Source organism: Triticum urartu, chromosome 2A (assembly GCF_056163025.1).
Source record: "Triticum urartu cultivar PI428250 chromosome 2A, HENAU_Tu73, whole genome shotgun sequence".
Lineage (NCBI taxonomy): Eukaryota > Viridiplantae > Streptophyta > Magnoliopsida > Poales > Poaceae > Triticum > Triticum urartu.
In genome coordinates, this window is record NC_141874.1 from 7,924,275 (window position 1) to 7,945,485 (window position 21,211).

Genomic DNA, 21,211 nt, shown 5'->3' on the forward strand with positions numbered 1-21,211 from the left:
TTATTATGAGTTTATGCATTTTGATGTACCGAAGTTAGTTCGGAGTCCCGGATGTGATCACGGACATGACGAGGAGTCTCGAAATGGTCGAGACATAAAGATTGATATATTGGACGACTATATTCGGACACCGGAAGTGTTTCGGAAAGGTTTCGGATAAAACCGGAGCACCGGGGGGTTACCGGAACCCCCCAGGGGGTTAATGGGCCTCATGGGCCTAAAGTGGAGAAGAGGAAGGGGCTGCCAGGGCAGGCCGCACGCCCCCTCTCCCCCTAGTCCGAATTGGACAAGGAGGGAGGGGCGGCGCCCCCCCTTTTTCCTTCTCTTCTTCCACCTCTCCTACTTGGACAAGGAAAGGGAGGGGAGTCCTACTCCCGGTAGGAGTAGGACTCCTCCTGCGCGCCTCCTCTAGGGCCGGCCGCACCCCCCCTTGGATCCTTTATATACGGAGGCAGGGGGGGCACCCTAGAAACACACAAGTTGATCTTCGTGATCGTTCCTTAGCCGTGTGCGGTGCCCCCCTCCACCATATTCCACCTCGGTCATATCGTTGCAGTGCTTAGGCGAAGCCCTGCGTCGGTAGAACATCATAATCGTCACCACGCCGTTGTGCTGACGGAACTCATCCCCGAAGCTTTGCTGGATCGGAGCCCGGGGAGTGTCATCGAGCTGTACGTGTGCTAAGAACTCGGAGGTGCCGGAGTAACGGTGCTTGGATCGGTCGGATCGGGAAGACGTACGACTATTTCCTCTACGTTGCGTCAACGCTTTCGCTTCGGTCTACGAGGGTATGTAGACAACACTCTCCCCTCTCGTTGCTATGCATCACCATGATCTTGTGTGTGCGTAGGAATTTTTTTGAAATTATTATGTTCCCCAACAGAAGACACTGCTCGGATCCTAGCCCAGAATGCAGCAAGAGGATTTCCTGGGATGCTTGGAAGCATCGACTGCATGCATTGGAAATGGAAGAACTGCCCATTTGGTTGGCAGGGGATGTACAAAGGCGCCAAAGGCGGTTGCGGTGTGGTGCTTGAGGCGGTAGCCACACAGGACCTCTGGATTTGGCACTCCTTCTTTGGTATGCCAGGAACTCACAATGACATCAACGTGCTGCAGTGCTCTCCTGTTTTTGCCAAGCTCGTTGAGGGCCATTCTCCTCCGGTGAACTTCGAGATCAATGGGCACCAATACAACAAGGGGTACTATCTAGCTGACGGCATCTATCCGAGATGGTCGACATTTGTGAAGACGATCTCAAACCCTGTGGCAGGAGGCAAGAACGCCTGGTTTGCGAAGCTTCAGGAGGCTTGCAGGAAGGATGTCGAGCGGGCATTTGGTGTGCTCCAATCTCGATTCGCTGTTGTTCGGTACCCCGCTCAGACCTGGTCGAAAGATCAAATGTGGGAGATCATGACTTGCTGTGTCATCTTGCACAACATGATCATCGAGAGCGAGCAAGAAGACCCAGTGTTTGACACTGAACCATACTACAGGCAGGGTCCTCTAGCCGAAGTTGATCACCAACTACCAGCAACTTGGACTGCCTATCTCAGTATGCGTCAGGAGATACGAGACCCACAGGTGCATCATCAACTGTAGAAAGATCTGATTGAGCACCTATGAAGGCTCAAGGGGGACGCCTCGTGATGAAATACGAGTTTTTATTTGTTGAACAATATAATTTGTATTGAACTATTTGTTGTTGTAGTATTTTGTTGAAGTATTTGATTTTTCTGTGATGAAATATGTGATAAGAAATAATTGTGTTAATAATTGAACGCCGAGACACGGCGAAACCACGCCGAATATGGGCCTATTCTCGCCCATATGGGCCGTTTATTCGCCGAAATTGGGCTGCAAAGTGGGCCAATTTCGGCGCTTGGGGGCGAGCTGGGGGCGACGACTGGGCGCAAAACCGCCCCAGCGCCGATGCATCGCCGGCTTGCCCCCAGGGGGCGATTTTTATGCGTCCTGGGGGGGCCAACGGCTGGAGATGCCCTTACTAGTAGGACCAGGAGTATGATTTAGCTGACGTCAGCGGTGAAGCTTAGCGCAAAATTAGAGAATAAATATACACCTTTTGCTCAGGCTCATCTGCAACCGGTCAAAAAGTAATTCACAAAAAATTCAACACAATTCAAAAAATTACAATTTTTTTTGCATGGTAGATAATTTGATGCGTGAGATTCGCTTCAATTTTTTAGATCATTTGGACATCTGAGTTGCTCTCAACAAAAAAGAGTCCGAATAGTAAATGAAAGAGTAAATTTTTTATAAACCTCAAATTTGTCTTTTTTGCCGAGAGCTGCTCTGCTCAGATGTTCAAATGATCTGAAAATTGGAGCGGACCTCACGCATCAAATTATCCACCATGCAAAAAAAAATTGGAATTTTTTTATTTCTTCTAATAATTATTTTGAGTTTTTTCTTCAACGCGGGTGCAGATGAGTCTAGCCTCAGAAATGGATATTCACACCTTTTGCTACTACCATATGGTACATTTCAGCTACTATTTGAACACAAATTGCTGAAATTTTTTAAATTCCTTCAAATTATCAATATATGCGACAAAAAGTTAATATCCCAAATTCGATCTACATCTCAGCAGACAAAGCAGATAAATTCCACTACAGATAGCAGCAGCTCACATTAATATTTGCCAAAGAAAAAAAAAGAGTTGGCTAGTACTAGCTTCACAGGAATTTGCCTTCTTTTGTTTTGGTTTTGTTGATTCATAGATCGAAAATACATACAAAATTTCATGGTATGGTGTCGATATTATCGAATTTCAACATCATTTGTCGCGACTATTTGGTACCCTCATCTTGGGGGAACGGTAGCCTCAGATGTTTTACTCTCTTTTTTTAGAAAAAGATGCTTTACTCTCTCAGACCCTTAGTGCCTGCTGGTGAGAAGTTACACAATGTTCATCTACCATGCCACAAATTTCAAATCCAGATCCTACCAACGGAGTTTGTAATGGGTAGTTGCTGAACTGCCTCGAATTCGGCCCATTTTGCACCATCCTATTTTTTATTGTCTTTTCTGGTTCTCAAGCTCTAATTTAAAGCTCAAACTTTCTGGCAATTCACATGGTCACATGGATACTGTAAGAGGCAGATAAATATATTGGTTCCACATGGATAGCCTTCCCACATCTTTCTCAAAACAAAACCATATATACATGCTAAAACGATCAAAGTTCAAATGTACTTCAGCTTCGGATAGCACCTGTTTACATGAAAGATAGATAGCTTCGGAGAGCAGCTCCAACCAAGGCAAAGTTCTCAACTGCACAAATACTCACAATTTCATCACAAAAGAGAGAGCAAACATACCCATGCCAGAACAGCTATTCAAGGTCACACAGGTCCAACAACACATGGCGCGACTCATACACCCCAAGAGCACGCTATAGGAAGGCCTTGGCATGTACACATCACACCACTAGGGTTATTACTGTACAGGAGCGGCAGTCCCATAGGCTAAATAGGCTGCTGCCGCTGTCGACATGTACAGTGAGGACAAAGGATGCAGGATCTTCTTATGCCTTGCTGGCCTCCAAGGCCTGGAACACGTCCGTCCGCGTGACAATCCCTGCTTGTCGGAAAGAAACATGGTTATGTATGTGAACAGTGTTCTTGTTCTGGCTAGGAGGACAATGTTTATGCAGTTATAATGGAAGGATTCTACCGAGTTAAGTGAAAACAGTGTTCTTTGTTCTTGTTAGGTAAGTAATGTGTACGCAGTCATTGGAATTTTATGCATTTGCGGATCAGTCACACTAGGTTTTGCGGAACTGGGAACCGGTGAAAATCTGACAGTTAACAATAGAAATTGATGTGGACACATGGCAGGTTTTGGCTTGTTTTTTATGGAAGCCCTGGGAAGGTAGATTATACTGGTAGCAGAATGTTCAGGAAATATGAGGCTCGATAAAGATTACAAAAACTAAATGCATTGTTCATAAGAGCATCACTGGAGACCTACCAGTTTCCATCGAACCAGCAAGAGCCCAAGCATTTTCAACACAGTTATCTCTTTACCCTAGGATCCTAATGCAAACAGCTACAAGCAAAAGTTCTACATAGCAGCAAACCCTTTTTTGTTTTACAAAATTACATTGCAGCCCATAGCATTTATGACAACCTAGATGAACTATACCAAGTAAATGACTACATCTACTTATTTTTCAAAAATGGCAATTGAAGGGATTTTCAAATTCTTACCTATCACTTGCTGTTGTTCATTCACAACTGGTATCCTGTGAACTTTATGCTTGAGCATCAATGCAGCAGCTTCTGCTCATACACACAATTACAAAAAAGAACACATCAGTACACTTTGTGTTTCTATTAACCATATGCTGTAGAGCAGTAGGTTGTAGAGTAGAGGGGAAGCAAAAGTTACCCAAGACGGTCTTCTCCAGGGTCAGAGTTACAGCAGGTGAGGACATGACTTCTCCAATGGTTGAGTCCAACTGCATTATAAGAGCAGGCCGGATCAGCATCATCAGAAACCCTTATAGAATGAATCTCAGCAACTTTACAAAAGAAAAACCGAACATTATTCTCTAATACAATTATGTGCACATGTCCTGGTCATATCGAGCCAAACTGAAGATTGTTAGAAAATTTATTCAACATGGAAATAGACCCATCCTAGGAACACCACAGTAGAATGGTCTATGCACTAAGCAAGGTGAGATGCTTTGGTAGGGGCCTTTATTCAGGGATGTTTCTAACACACATATCGCGCCTAAAACTAAATAGGCCCTGGATTAAAATGATGTATTTAGAAAACAGAAGTACAGCTTCTACATACTCAATTTGTATCTCAAAACTTTACTGCTTAGTCGTATTTATTTTCTTTACTCTGTAAAAGAAAATTTGAGACACAGGGCAATGAACTATTGTCGTCCCTCGCTTGCATGCTGAACCATATATAGGTAACTGCTTGCCATTGGATAACTGTAATATTCAGCATGTTAGATGTGAAATTCAGGGTAGATGTTTTCTGCGCTCGAGGTAATTTTTGGAAGCTCACACGATCTAATTCAACCCCTAAATGCTGTGGCAGCACCACCTTAAAGGACTTGAACATGTTAATGGTTAAATTCTTTTAGTTATAAGTTTGCGCTTCAGCAGGCAACATTTTCTTTGCACCCCCAAACGTTCTGTGCATTCGAGGTTATTCTTTGAAGTTCATGCCATCTAATCCAATCCCTGAACATTCAGGAACCAACCTCAGGGGACCTCAGCATGCTATTGTTGGCCTTAATTTGCTTCAGCATTCAGTATGAACTGAAAGTTCAGCTAGTGTCACTGTAAGCCTAACAATCGGTGGAGCATACAACTGAATTTGACTTTGACATAAATCCATGTTCGACAGATGAAACAAGACAGGAACAATTCCCCATCCACGCCTTCTTTCAGATTAGACATATTCCTACAATTGATGATTCAAGATACAATTGGTTGAAGAGCACCGACTCACCCCATTGGATGCCCTGGCCTTGTCCTTCTTGGAGACGACCCCGATGCACCTGCCCTCGCCGTCGACGACGGGCAGGCCGGACTGGGTGGCGAAGAGGGCGTCGATCTCGGCCAGCTTCTGGTCCGGCGTGGCCACCTCCACCGGGCGCGACATCACCTCCCCGAGCTTCGCCGTGGGGCTCATCTGCAGCAGACCAACCGAACCAGATTCAATTCGATGCAGTCGCGACGGAACCACCGGAAAGCCATCAGATCCAGCCAGAGAAAGCGAAAAAGACGCATCTGGCAAGAAGGCGAGCGAGCGACGGACGGACCTTGTCGGTGGAGACGATCTGGGACTCGAGGTACTGGCGGAGGTCGTCGTAGCTGGCGAGGGAGAAGTTGCCGGGCCACTCGCCGGAGAGCACGCCCTCCGGGTTCTCGTCGATGGCCGGGCGCATGTCCATGTCCCCCAGCGCCGCGGCCACCACCCGGCGCCGCCCCCCCGGAACGCTGACAAAGGAGGCAGATTTCGCCGGCCCGCGGCGCGGCGCGGAGGGGGAGAATGTCCTCGCGGCGCAGTGGACGGCGGCGGAGGGCGTGGACGCCATTGACGTCGACGGCGCGTGAGATTCGGCGACGGGATTGCGGTCCGGAGTGAGTGCTGTGGCGATGGGTCTCGCTCTCGCGCGCGCGTGTATCACGGGTGGGGTGGAGTGGAGTGGGCAGTGGCGAGTGGTGTGGATGTTTCTGGAAGGACGTGGAGGAGGGGGCCCACCTGCAGGCGGACGGACGGTGGCCACGTGACGTGTGTGATGTGTCGCCCGCCTCTTGTCCCGTGTCTACATAGTTTTGTCTATACTAGCACATATGCCCGCGCGCTGTAACAGAATTTATTTTTTTTGCAAGAAGCATCGGAAGAGCTAACAGATGTGTCCATCAAAACGGTCTCCGTAGCGATTGGGCGACAGAGCGAGGAGTTGCGGTGTTCTTGCGGGTCATGTTTGGCCCGCGAGATCTTGATAGTGCTGGAGTTGGTCGGTGTGGTGGCTATCACTCAACTCGTGTTTTTTTTTCTTCTTCGTCTGCCTTCGTGTCTAGGTTATGGTTGCCTCCTCATTTTGTGGCTCCATGATGACCTTCAGGGCATAGTTGCTTCGACCATTTTCCTACGATGACGTAACCAGATAGATTACTAACTCAATTAATCTCATTTCATTGCCATAATCAACACATAAACAGGTGGTCCCTACTTTATCGGGGTTTATTCTCTTTAATTATCTTAGCGCTTACTTGCCTATATTTTTTTAATCAGAGCCAAACCAGCATATCCTTTTTTATTGGCATGTGCCAAAATTTCTTTTAATTATACCTAAGCAATATATTCTCCTGTATCGTCAAATGGCATGTGGGATGCACAATAATTCGTGTCTGGGTCAGGTCACTGGCAGTTACCAAAATGACGTGTGCTTGTAAGAGACGAATAAAAATCCAGAAGAACCGTTGAGTCAAAGGATTAGACTCATGACCTCAATATTTTGACCACGTGCTTATAGCCATTCGAACAAATAACTCCTGCTAAAAAATGGCCAACTCAAACACATGTACAAAATGGAGAAAAAAAACAGGCCAGCTCAATCTTCGGCCCCATGTACGAAATTCTGACTATTTGCCGCCCCATACGGTAAATAATGTTTCTCATATGCATGAGCAGGAAACCAATGGTCTTGCTTTGCTGGACCGCCGCCGGCCCACGTACAAAATTCGGTACAAAACTATTTCTTTTTTTAACAGGTGGACACACAAAAATTTAGTACCATCTTGGATAGAACAAAAAAAATTCCGGTGGTGAACGGATTAAAAAATTGAAGAAACACATCGTGCTTTATTAGCAGACGATGTAAATATTATTTGAGTTCTAATAAAGCTAGTCATGAAGGCTTTCCCCTCAAAAAAAAAATAAAATTGCGACCCACCTTTGCAAAGATTGCCCCTGCTCGGTCGTAGTCTGGAACCAGGTGATCACTTGGCCAATGAGGAGTTGCCGGTGTCAAATTTCCTCCGTGAACCTGGTGTCGTGTCTGGATGGTGGATGCTCATTAACTAGTCAAATGAAATGTGAAGGCATTGTAGCGGCAGGCTCATTCACAACTCATGGCCCATCTGAAAAGTCATTTACAACTCATGGCCCATCTGAAAAGAGAGGAACATACATGTTTTCATAGGTCGTCGCATGACACACCATGAGGCAGCCTTGCTGACCTTCAAGGAGTGACTTGGCATTTGCTGGGGCCATGCCCACTGTGGGCATTGGTTGAGTAAATGTTTTTGTTTCTTTGGGTTTTGCTGCGTACACCCATCAAAAACGTGTGCCCTATACATTATCAAAAGTTAGTGCTCCTGTCGATTCCCCAAATATAAAAAAATGTGTGTCATGAGTGAAAAATAAAGTTGTTTCTCTTTATTGAAATTATGCACAAGTTCACTAAGAGAGAGGTCCACAAAGCGTTCCAAGGAACAAAGACATGTCGACGATTTTGTTGTTGTTGTTGCTGCTGATGTTACGACGAACTCAGCGTTTAGGTGTAACAAAAATGTGTCTCAGGAGTGAACTCAAAATAATGATGTTTCTCTTGATCGAAATTATGCACAAGTTGATCAAGAGAGAGAGATCCACAAAATGTTCTAAGAAATAAAGACATGTTGACGAGTGGGGTGAAAAAGAATTATTACAACTTCAAATCCATCCTTGACACGCAACTACGAGCGTTTTATCCTAGTTCCAACTCCACCTTGGATATGCAATTAAAGGCCAAATTTCTGTCCCGGTCGCAAGTCCATCCTCAACACGCAACTGGACCCTACCCATTTTTTTCCATTATTGCAAGTCCACCCTCGACACGCAACCAGGGGTGGTGGCGACTCTTTTTATGTTCTCAGTTACAACTCCACCCTAGATACACCACTGGGGTCTGAACCATTTTTGTCCTAGTTACTAGTCCATCCTTCACACACAATTGGCCCTGACCCATTTTTGCCCCAGTTGCAAATCCACTCACGACATGCAACTGGGGCCGCGACCAATTTTTGTTCCAGCTATAAGTCCATCCTTGACACGCAATTGAGGGCCCTACCCACTTTTGTCCCAATTGCAAGTGCATCTACAACACACAACTAGACATGGTCCATTTTTTGTCCGAGTTGCAAGTCCACACTCGACATTCAACTAGGGTGTCGGGCTATCTGTTTTTGTCTTAGTTGCAATTCCACCCATGATATGTTGGAAATATGCCCTAGAGGCAATAATAAATTCGTTATTATCATATTTCCTTGTTCATGATAATCGTTTATTATCCATGCTAGAATTGTATTGATAGGAAACTCAGATACATGTGTGGATACATAGACAACACCATGTCCCTAGTAAGCCTCTAGTTGACTAGCTCGTTGATCAATAGATGGTTACGGTTTCCTGACCATGGACATTGGATGTTGTTGATAACGGGATCACATCATTAGAAGAATGATGTGATGGACAAGACCAAATCCTAAGCCTGGCACAAGATCGTGTAGTTCGTATGCTAAAGCTTTTCTAATGTCAAGTATCATTTCCTTAGACCATGAGATTGTGCAACTCCCGGATACCGTAGGAGTGCTTTGGGTGTGCCAAACGTCACAACGTAACTGGGTGGCTATAAAGGTGCACTACGGGTATCTCCGAAAGTGTCTGTTGGGTTGGCACGAATCGAGACTGGGATTTGTCACTCCGTGTAAACGGAGAGGTATCTCTGGGCCCACTAGATAGGACATCATCATAATGTGCACAAAGTGACCAAGGAGTTGATCACGGGATGATGTGTTACGGAACGAGTAAAGAGACTTGCCGGTAACGAGATTGAACAATTTATCGGGATACCGACGATCGAATCTCGGGCAAGTATCGTACCGATAGACAAAGGGAATTGTATACGGGATTGATTGAATCCTTGACATCGTGGTTCATCCGATGAGATCATCGTGGAGCATGTCGGAACCAACATGGGTATCCAGATCCCGCTGTTGGTTATTGACCAGAGAGTTGTCTCGGCCATGTCTGCATGACTCCCGAGCCCGTAGGGTCTACACACTTAAGGTTCGATGACGCTAGGGTTATAGGGAAAGTATGTATGCGGTTACCGAATGTTGTTCGGAGTCCCGGATGAGATCCCGGACGTCACGAGGAGTTCCGGAATGGTCCGGAGGTAAGGATTGATATATAGGAAGTATGTTTTTGGCCACCGAAAGTGTTCCGGGCATCATCGGTAGTGTACCGGGACCACCGAAGGGGTCCGGGGGTCCACCGGGAGGGGCCACGGGCCTCGGAGGCATACATGGGCCAAGTGTGAGAAGGGACCAGCCCCTAGGTGGGCGGGGGCGCCTCCCCACCAAGGCCCATGCGCCTAGAGAGAAGAGGGGGCAAACCCTAAGGGCAGATGGGCCCTAAGGCCCATGCCTGGTGCGCCTCCCTCTCCTCCCCCCTTGGCCGCCACCCTAGATGGGTTTTGGGGCTGCCGCCACCCCTAGGGAGGGAACCCTAGATGGGGGCGCAGCCCCTCCCCTTCCCCTATATATACTTGAGGTATTGGGGGCTGCAAGACACGCGAGATCCTCTCCCTCTTGGCGCAGCCCTACCTCTCTACCTCATCGTCTCTCGTAGTGCTTGGCGAAGCCCTGCTGGAGTTCCGCGCTCCTCCACCACCACCACGCCGTCGTGCTGCTGCTGGACGGAGTCTTCCCCAACCTCTCCTTCTCCCCTTGCTGGATCAAGGCGTAGGAGACGTCACCGGGCTGCACGTGTGTTGAACGCGGAGGCGCCGTTGTTCGGCGCTTAGATCGGAATCAACCGCGATCTGAATCGCTACGAGTACGACTCCTTCATCTGCGTTCTTGCAACGCTTCCGCTTAGCGATCTACAAGGGTATGTAGATGCACTCCCCTTCCTCTCGTTGCTAGATTACTCCATAGATTGATCTTGGTGATGCGTAGAAAATTTTAAATTTCTGCTACGATCCCCAACATGATACACAACTGGGGGCAGATCCATTTTTGTCTCAATTGCAAGTCAATCCTCGATATGCAACCCCGACCCATTTTCATCCTAGTTGCAAGTCCACCGTCGACACTCAACTAGTGGTGGGGGTGATCCGTTTTTGTCCCAGTTGCAAGTCCACCCTTAATACACAACTGGTGGGCCGGACAAATTTGTGTCCTAGTTATAGTCCATCCTCTTTGTTTTATTTTTTTCTTTCTATTGTTTACTTTTTTTTCTTTTTCTTTTAGAACTCATGGTTTTTTAATGCCTGTTGCATGACCATTATCAAACATGCAACTACAAATGTATCCCTCACCCTGCATGTGTCACCCCGCTCGCAACTGCATGTCTTCAACATAAGTGCAACAAGCATGTCTTTAACATTCTTTAAATACATGGTTTTATTTTTTTACATGTTTCGTAATACTCTTTCCAAATACACGTTGTGCATTCTCTGTACATATCTGTATTTTTATACATGTTGAATTATTTTTGAATACATGATTAACATTTTTCCAATATATGTTTGAACATTTTTCCATTATGTGTTAAAGATTTTTTTTCAAATAAACATTGAAGATTTGTTTGAATAATATGAAACATTTATTGTACTACATGAACATTTTTTACATTTATATAAACATTTTTTGAATGGCGCAAACATATTTTTTGTACAAGTCACGTACAGTTTTTGAATGGTAGAAAGCATTCTTTTTGAATTATACGAACATTTTTTATGCTGTATATTTTTTCTAAAATTTGACATACATTTTATGAGACGTGTGAGCATTTTTTAAATGTCACAAACATTTTTTGGGAATGTTATCAAATTTTTTTAAATTAAGCTAACAAAAAATTTACATTGCATTAACATTTTTCGAATTTGCAGTGAACATTTTTAAAACATGTGGACACTTTTCTAAAAGCTACATGAACATAAAAAAACGCAATGTTTCCATGTATCTCTAAACTATACATGAATATATGGTTTATACGAGAAAACAACATTCTTGTGAAGGAAAAGGACGAGCCATCGAACGGAAAAAAGAAAAGAAAAGAAAAATAAACAAAGGATAGCCTAACTGAACAAAGCTACGTAAACGAAACTGAACGGAGAGGCCCAAGACATTGCCGAGGCGAGCTTCCGCCTCGCTGCAAGCCCCAGGACAAGGTGGTTCCTATTTGACGCTTCAGATGCCCGTTACTGTGTGCTGCAATGTCGCGACTCGTACCGGTGACCTCGGGCGACACACTAACCATCCCACCACCGGTCCTCACGTGAATACTAACATCCTTCCCTTCTTTTCTTCTTTCTAGTTTTCTCTTTTCCTTTTTCTTTTTTCTCAAAATTCACGAACTACTTTCAAATTCGATAAACTTTTTTTAAACTTGATGAACTTCTTTTCAAATTTACATGACCTTTTTTCAAATATGATGAACTTTTATCAAATTTGATGAATTGTTTTTAAAATTAGATGAACTCTTTTCAAAATCGATGATTTTTTTCAAGATCGATGAACTTTTTTCAACATAGATAATTGTTTTTTCAAATTTTATGAACTTTTTTCAAATTCGATGTACTTTCTTCAAAATCGATGAACTTTTTTTCAAGATCAATGAACCTTTTTTCAATTTTGATGAACTTTTTTCAAATTCATGAACTTTCTTCAAAGTTGATGAACTTTTAAAAATTTACTAATTTTCTTCAAATTCTGTTAAACATTCAATTTTTATGCATTTTTTTAATGAATATTTTTTCACAAAGAGTTAACTGGCGGGTTCAACCGTGACCTGTCAACCATACCACGAACCAGGAAACCAACGGTACAGGGACCAGTGATCGAACGAAAAAAGTCGAGAAAATAGTTAGCGACCAAGTGGGTTTCGAAGTTGCAGCCCACTATGGAATCGTGTAAGCGACAGATCTCCTAACCGACGCCTTTGGCGCCGATTAGGAGCCCTTCCTAGACAACCGCAAAAAAGAAAAAGAAAAAGGAAAATAAAAAACAAAGGAAAAAACTGATGACATCAACTGACATTGTTATGTTACATCTAAATGTACCATAGACACATTATAACTAACTAATTAAAACTTTTTTTGGTTACCATAACAGATCCCAGGATAAGAGAAGCTAGTTTTTCATAAATTTTAAAACTACTCCCTTTGTCTTATCGAAATGCTCTTATATTTCTTTACGGAGAGAGTATGTTTAAAAAAGAAACATAATTAGAGGTTTTATTTGTAAACCAATTTAGTCTATCTCCATCTTGGTCAGGATGATCACACGCAAGCTCTCCGAGGATGAGTGTATGTATGTGTGTGAGCATATGTGATTTTACCGTGTTTAAAAAAAAGAAATTTATTGTCGTGGGCAGCTTCTCGGTGTCTTGTTCAGTATCTTCGTCGGCACCAAATATGTTATTTTCAAATTCAATGAAGGTTTTACAACAGCATGTAATCATCACTGTATACATGTTACATGCTTTAGAGCATCTCCAGCCGCGTCCCAGGAAGGCCTTTCGAGGTGATTTTTTTATGCCAGCACCGAAAAAACGGCCCAGTCATGTCCCAGGAGTCCGATTTTCATTGGCCTAGGCCGAAATCAGCGCCGGCGGACCCAGACTGAACCCGGCGCGCTGGGGGGGCCCGGGGGCGCCGGGGCGAGCGGTTTTGGCGCTAAAGCGCCGCGGGCCAGCCGCGTCAGCGACACCACGCTCGTCTTCCCCCAACGCCTCGGTTTCCCGTGGGGAATCAATGGCAAGGCTGCCGCCGGTCAGCCTTGCCATTGATTCCTCACGGGCGGCGCGCCGACGCCTCCCCTCCCTCGCACGCGTACACACGGGCGCGGCGCGACTATATAAGTCGGTCGCCTCCCTCGCCCCTGGCCACATCAGCCCTAGCCGCCGAGCTCTACCTCTCCCGTGCGCCGCCGCAGAGCCGTCCCTCTCCCTCACCCGTGCGACGCCCCCCGAGCCCTCCCTCTCCCTCTCCCGATGGCCGAACGTTTCCCCGGAGACGAGGCGGCGGCCAACGGCTTCGACCGCCGCTCGCTCCGCGAACAGGAGTCCTGGCTCCTGTTCGAGGCCAACATCCCGGCGCCACCGGACATGCACGCCGGTCTGACAGGGTGGAGGCTCAACAACGGCGGAGTGCCCATTCTCCCATTGCCCGACGCCGTGGTGCGCCCCTCCTACTTCGCCGCCGAGGTAGAGATCGTGCGCGCCTCCCTCACCGACGACTAGCTCGCCCTCCCCCAGTACGCCGCCGACAACCAAGCGGCGTGGGCGGCGTATTTCGAGTGCCGTCAGCAGCAGAGGCTGGCGTCCACCAACAGGGCGCCAGTCGTGGGCGGCATGAAGAACAGCGAGGGCGCCACCTGTGGTGAGGCGTCCCCGGCCGCACGCTCGAGGGCGTGCTGACGCACCTCGAGGACGGCAACAACCCGCCGTTGACATACCCCCCCGGCGAGGGCGGCCGCCCCGGCCTACCACCGACGCGACGGGCAATGGATGCCCAGGAGGTTCGGCTCCTCCTCTTCTTCCTCCTCGCGCTCTTCTTTCCACTCCTCCGGTTCTCCGGTGATGCTCGGCGTCAAGGCCAAGGCCGCGGCGGAGACACCGCTCGGCCGACGCACTCGCAGCGCCGGCATCGTCATCAACGAGGGTGGCCGGCGCGCCTCCTCGTCGGCTCCTCCACGCTTCTTCAAGCCAAAGACTGAGCCGGGGCTCGCGCCACTGAAGGCGGAGCCGGGTCTCCCTGTCGTGAAGACGGAGCACGGCGACGTGGAGCTCAACGACGACACGGCCCTGGAATGGGCACGCCAAGACTCCCCTGAAGATGGCGAGGGAGCGCTAGTGCGCCGCCGGGGCCGCGACGAAGGAGGAGGAGGAGTCATCGGCGACGAGGACGCGCGCCGCCGCCACCAGTCCGCCATGGCGACGCCGTGCAGGGGTCCAGCGGGGACGCCCGCGTCAAGGAGGAGAAGGCCGACAATGACAGCGGCGGCGAGGATGGCGGCGACGACGGCGACTACTTCGAATTCAACCAGTTTCTTTTTTAGATTAGATATACATTTGCTATGTAATAAAAATCCGCGAACATGTCAAATATATGCCGAACTTCGCCAAACTTTGCCGAAATTTGTTATAATTTTTTTTTGAACGCGTTTGGGGCGACCCTGGGGCTGGCGGCTGAGGACCAACTCGCCCCCAGACCAATATTTTGTGCCGGCTCACCCCCAGGCGGCGATTTTAGACGCCCCCTAAGGGGCCAACGGCTGGAGATGCTCTTACAGCAGCATCACTGTTAGAGATAATCTTGAGTTGTAATTAATTAGATGTGTTGACCGGTACGCTAGGTAATACTAGTTCGGTTAGGAATTAGTGTCCAGGTGAATAGTACTAGTCCGTTTAGGAATAAGTCTCCGCCAAGATGCTGCACTTGCCGTGTAGGTCTTGGAGTTGTGTTTAGGTCGGTTGGTTCTGTATATATATACAGGTCCGGCTGCGTGAGTTTTGTAACACCGTGAATTAAAAGAGAAAAAGAAATAAAGAGAAGAGAGGCATGACACGTGCCTTTGGCAAAAGTTTTTGTGCGTGTGTGTTCATTGTGATTTGATGTGATCGATCCTGTGAGCGAGTTCCAACAATTGGTATCAGAGTTAGGTCGATTTGAAGCTGCGCTTGCCCCGGGGTGGCGACCTACTAGCGCCTCGGGGCGGGCGATGTTGTTGCTGGGTGCTGCAGCAAAGAGGAAGATCATGCGATCGATGGAGCGACAAGGAGGGAGACGGCGGGCTGTCGTCGGCAAGGCGGTGGAGGAAGATCGTTGACGGGAGCGGTGGTGCCGAGATGGGGTGCCGGAAAGTCGTCAAGATCGTCGTCCTCGGGAGATAGATGAGTCAAGGAATCGTGCGGGTTAGCATGGTCGGTCGGTCGGTCATCGTCGTGTCAGCGTCGTCATGTCTAAGTGCTCGTCTCTGTGAGGAGGCGTTGAAGATGAAGCGCATCCAGGTCGTCTATGTGTCTCGACGAGAGGATCAAGTTCAAGTATGCGAGGGCGGTAAACCAGTGAAGGTGAGTCTCTTCAATGAGGCCATGTCTCTACATGAGGTTGGAGTGCATGGTGTAGTGCACAGGGTGGTGTGATCCACAAGGAGCCGGCATGTATCTTGCTAGGATGGACGGTGTAGTCCATCGGGTGGTGTGTTCCATAGGTTACTAGCAAGGCTGGGTAGTCCAAGGCATATTTAAGGTGGTCCGTAAATTCGCCAAGTTGAAATTGGGAAGAAATTGTTGCGATCAATGAAGCCTATCAATTTAACTTGTCGTGGTGCGAGTAGATGAGTCGACAAGGGGCGGATCATCAATAAGTCAAGATTAGAAGAAGCACAGAAGACAAGATCAAGATTAGGGAAAGAATGTTAGAGATAATCTTGAGTTGTACTTCCTCCGTTTCTAAATATTTTTTTTTCTAGACATTTCAAATGACTACTACACACGGATGTATGTAGACATATTTTAGAGTGTAGATTCACTCATTTTGCTCCGTATGTAGTCACTTGTTGAAATACTTAGAAAGACAAATATTTAAGAACAGAGAAAGTAATTAATTAGATGTGTTGACCGGTACGCTAGGTAATACTAGTTCGGTTAGGAATTAGTGTCCAGGTGAATAGTACTAGTCCGTTTAGGAATAAGTCTCCGCCAAGATGTTGCACTTGCCGTGTAGGTCTTGGAGTTGTGTTTAGGTCGGTTGGTTCTGTATATATATACAGGTCCGGCTGCGTGAGTTTTGTAACACCGTGAATTAAAAGAGAAAAAGAAATAAAAAGAAGAAAGGCATGACACGTGCCTTTGGTAAAAGTTTTTGTGTGTGTGTGTGTTTATTGTGATTTGATGTGATCGATCCTGTGAGCGAGTTTCAACAATCACCACACTGTACTCTGGGATGTGGAAGCTTGGAGATGCTATCACAGCCGTAGTTTGTCGTCGTAATCTGAACCAAATCCCTGGAGCTCGATGGGAACAGCTGCTCTAACTTGCTGTTTTTGGACGCCGGCAGGAGCGACGGAGGCACCAGAACCAGTCCTGCTCATCACAAGAAGTATGAACAGTTAGCAGTTGTCCAGCTCATCAACATCAGTCCAATTGAAAGCAACGGATACGATTTAGCAACTGCATATTAGTGCTTTGATGAGACTGTACTATGGAGTCCCCAAAAGGACAGCAGATTATACTTACACATCATTATTAATCACCATGATATCTGTTTAACACAGCAACGAGTGGCGATTGCGATCTCCCGGCTTCTCTACTCTTTAATTCTTGTGCTGACCATGATGGTGATATATTTTTGTCACGAGACTACCACAGCCACATGGTCCACCCATCCATGTGTCCGACTACCAAATCACATATGTGTAGCCTCTCAATTTTCCCATGTGTTTGGAGAACTTGTAGTCTCAGATTCAATACGACAAAGAAGATGCCGCCCTCGGATCAGAGTCTCCCTACCCGTGCATCAAGCAAACTTGACGGCTGCAAAGGAAACGTCGAAACGATGCCATCAGTTTGTCTAGTAGACCAATTGTGTAGATTTGTTTTTGTATCCCTTTTTCATTGAGATGCAATTTTCTAGAGTTGTATTATTGGAATCATAGTCAACATGTGGATTGACCGATGAGCTAGAGATACGTAAGCCCACACATGCCCCCTTAGCCTTGTAAATAAATATATATATGACTTGTAATTTTTTTATTCACTAGCACAGTGGCACGCCCACATACTACACATGCAATGTATTAATATGTTACTTCTATGATATAAACAATTGTCATATAACATAAGAGCTTGGAGTTGACAAGGATTTTTTTTGTTATGACAACAATATTATTATGCTTATTAATATGAATACACCTCTTCCTCTCAGTGAAAATTATAACAAATCCCAAAGACTCTAAAAAAAATCAGAATTAAAGTTTTTGCCTTTTATGTTCGAATAGAAAGCCCACCTAATTTTTTACGTATATGGCAACTATATTTTTTTAATGATTATTAATGTTATTGATTTACACCAGTAATTGGTTTCAGCAACAAAAAATCAAACAAATCAAGAAGACATCATATAAAAATTGAAATGTAAATTTAACCATGCTAAGCTCAATTGAAATAGTATAGTATGATTAGACAAGTGATTCACAATTTTTTACCTTTGGTTTAAACATTTTTTTTGTTTTTTATGGTTGAAATATGTCACCCATGCAAGATTTTACGGATAATTCGCAGCAGCGGCAACAGCATTACGCCGAGGCTTCCCAGCCGCTATAGCGGTCTGATAGCGTCAATTTCCGTGAACAGTTTAAAATCATGCAAAAAACATGAAATTGCCAAAAGGGATGCATCAACTTGTGGCCCAACCATTACATTGTACATAAATTTCTATGATCAACATATTTGTTTTTGTTTTCCAGAAAAAACATTTTTCTACACAGTTAGTCCTCTTTGAAGAATTGTGATGTTTATGCCCAAGATTTCAAATTATATCACGATAATAGAGGTTGTGGAGAGACACGACGTAGGAGATTAAACACATTTATTCTAAGCCGAAAGTTTCAAATTACATCACTGCAATAGAGCCTTTTGAATATGTGATTTAATCTCCAACTGAATGACTTGAAATACAACTTCCCTTGCAGCTGAGTGTGCAAGCCACAACTACGAGTTGCATTACACTACCGTGTAGGAATAGATTGGATGGGATGCCGGATGCAGACGTTCCGAGGGACCCGGTGCGAGCATGGCGGCGGCTTGATGAGGCAGGAGGTTGGCATCGGTGACGGAGGGGCGGCTCGAAGAGGCTTCAACAGGAGCTTGGCATCAGTGGCGGAGGACGTCATGAAACTGTCCTATATCGTGGCAAATCCCACGATTAACATAGTGGATGTATGGACTGTTGTTTGACCTGTTTAACCATGATACTGTATATCTGGTTGATCGGTGGCACAGATAGTCGTTTGGAAATTGGAATGGTATAATGCCCACATTGAATGGAACTGTTCGGAGCTCAAGGTTTAATATTGGTCAAGAAAATAGTGTTCTAAGATAATACTCGATGGATACATCTACTGAGATAGTACTGGTAGTACAGTGCTCCAGTACAATATAGGTCCACACCCCAGGTGTGAAATAGTAGTACAGTACAAGTAGGATGACATGCCAGTATACTGGTTGCCTTTCTTTTTTTCCATAAAGGAGGTTGAACCCGCGGTGGCCTCTGCATCAAATGATGCACACAGCCATTTTTATTATACTACTGTATTATTTAACAAATCCTTACAAGATAAAAGATCAATCCATCCGAAGCCACCTTCTGATACTGATGAATGGCTGGACATGGGATAACATGGCGCTCCTAGGTATTTCTCCATCTTATCATATAAATGCCTGGATTGATGCCTCACATCCCGGGGATTGATGAATGCCTGAATATAGGGGGACGTGGTACTCCTTTGTATTACTCTGTCTTATATCTTCTACTTCGAGGCATATACACATTGAGCCAGCACCTTAATTCTAGCAAAAAAATAGATCCAATTCATTAATTTTGGAAATAAGTCTGCATAGAAGGTTCAGTTATTTTGACAGAAACCATATGTTGTAGTAATTAAATCAGTATTAGCAATTCACATGTCTTACGCGGTTCATGTTCTGTTAAAGCAGTGATTATTTTCACCTGCCTAAAAATCGACCGGGCATAAGGATGAACACAACAGCTTAATTGCGCATTGAGTATGCTCTCCCACACATCGACTATATATCTCTGTGCTATCCAGATGCTGGCAAGAATGACGAGGGCATCGCTCAGGTTTAGGATCTAGGCACGTGATGCACAAGAAGGTTAGGAGCAATATATTATCATGTGATTTTGGTGTACATATTGCCTTTTTGTACAAGACAATGGCAGATGCGCCCATACATATTAGATATGGAGTACGGGATTATTGTTTGGTACTTTGGTTGCAAATAGATCGGTTATATCCACTTGTATGGTTCAATAATACGGCTTCTTCGAGTTAGTTCTATGGACCCACCGAGCCAGAAGCTTCTCAAGCTCAAGCATTTAATTTTTTAGTTAGAGATAAGAGTATTGGAGCTAATGTAGGATCCGCTCAATGAACCACATGTTAAGGTAAACATCTAATGTTTTACCCAAGCGGCAAGGTTAACTTTGGAGCGGCAAACTATGTGATTTTGGGACCTCAGTGCTCCATGGTTAGAACCTCTATGGAAAGGCTGCCCGAATGGTTTGTACTTGAGTAGGTTGGGAATAACATAAAACCTTGGCAAGGACGATATTTGCCAGAATATACTATGCATGCTCCCTTAATTAGTTAAGCTCTTTAAATTATGTGGGTGGCACAGATATCAACACAGTTAATTGTGTCTCTTCTCAAAAATTTTATCGATCTCTCATTTAGTTCCAGGATTCTTTTCATGGGTCTTTGTGGCATGCGAGAATAAATCAGGCTACTAGTACAAATTTTGAAAACTAGATAAATCAAGATTTGGAACATGTTCTTTGCATGAACCCTCTTAACAAAGATTTTCGTATTTATACTTGTTAGAATTTTTCTTCTATATTGACTCGGCTATTCCATCAAACTGAGCCATTCATTCAACTTTTATGAAAGAAAGACCCAGGACAGAATAAATAAAAAAGCAATGAAAGAAACAAACATGTTCAATAAGCAAAAGAAGAGGGATTTGGACACCCAATAGTTCCGAGAAAAACACCAGTTTACACGACCAGAGCTAACAACCACCCAACCATCTCTCCACAATCTAATCCCTATTATATTTCTACAAATAAAACATAGTCTGATATAAAATAAAAAGAGATATAAACCTGTAGAAATATTCCAGATCGATATATTTATGAATTCTGGTAAAATCGCCGCAAACTTTAGGGACATTTGCCATATGTGCATGTGATGGCGGAAATGGCGGTGTGTATGCTTGTGGTGGATGGCGGAATGTGCATGTGCATCTATCTCTGTGGATCGCTGAAGGTGTATGCATGCTATGTATGCTAATGGCGGAAGGCGCATGCATGTGTGGCTGAAGGTGCGTTGTGCATGGAGTAAGGCAACGGCAGATGGCCGAAGCCACGGTGGAGGGGGCGGACGTTTGGGACAGGGTTGGATCATAGTTGGATGACCCGCGCTCTGTATCGTGTCCGTTACTGGGGATAGCGTTGGACATGTCCTAAGTACATTTTTCACTTTGTTTACATACGTTGGCCTCGTGTTTGTGGGTTACAGGCCATTTTAATCGTTTCAGTGAAACCAATGGGTATTTGTTGCCTGCCTAACTAAATGAATTTGTGCAATGTCACCACGAGGAAAAACATTGCATGGCAAATAATCCATGCGTCTAAAAAGCTTGTTCCTCAAAGGTGCTAGATACATCCATTTAAGAGATAAGTTTGTGACAAAAAATTTTCGGACGGAGGGAGTAGACGAGAGGTTGAGTGCAGGGGATGTTTGGTCTAAGGATAGGAGTAGGACAACTCAAAATCTTGACCAAATTCAAGCTGTACCGATGGGAAGGCGGCAAGCAAACAAATTTATGTCCCGGGCGCGACGCAGAGCAACGTTGAGGT

General features: G+C 45.4%; 1 protein-coding gene and 1 pseudogene across 1 annotated transcript; one reads left to right on the forward strand and one right to left on the reverse strand.

Annotated features, from left to right (window-relative positions):
* Positions 1 to 3,162: 3,162 nt before the first annotated feature.
* Positions 3,163 to 6,194, reverse strand: LOC125534975 (uncharacterized). Its single transcript, XM_048698039.2, has 5 exons — positions 5,813 to 6,194; positions 5,500 to 5,682; positions 4,414 to 4,483; positions 4,233 to 4,304; positions 3,163 to 3,600 (listed from the first exon to the last, which is right to left on the reverse strand). Exons 1-5 carry the CDS (start codon positions 6,086 to 6,088, stop codon positions 3,548 to 3,550), a joined length of 654 nt encoding a protein of 217 aa, XP_048553996.1. The 5' UTR covers positions 6,089 to 6,194; the 3' UTR covers positions 3,163 to 3,547.
* A 6,656-nt stretch (positions 6,195 to 12,850) lies between these two features.
* LOC147982788 (uncharacterized) lies at positions 12,851 to 13,906 on the forward strand (annotated as a pseudogene).
* The last annotated feature ends 7,305 nt before the right edge of the window (positions 13,907 to 21,211 follow it).

Bases quoted from the DNA above. Each gene is read 5' to 3' on its own strand.
- LOC125534975 (XM_048698039.2), bottom strand. From the start codon at position 6,088: ATGGCGTCCACGCCCTCCGCCGCCGTCCACTGCGCCGCGAGGACATTC. The intron at 4,484-5,499 runs GTGAGTCGGTGC...CTTATAATGCAG, and splicing joins AGGCCAGGGCATCCAATGGG to TTGGACTCAACCATTGGAGA. The intron at 4,305-4,413 runs GTAACTTTTGCT...GTGTATGAGCAG, and splicing joins CCTGGAGAAGACCGTCTTGG to AAGCTGCTGCATTGATGCTC.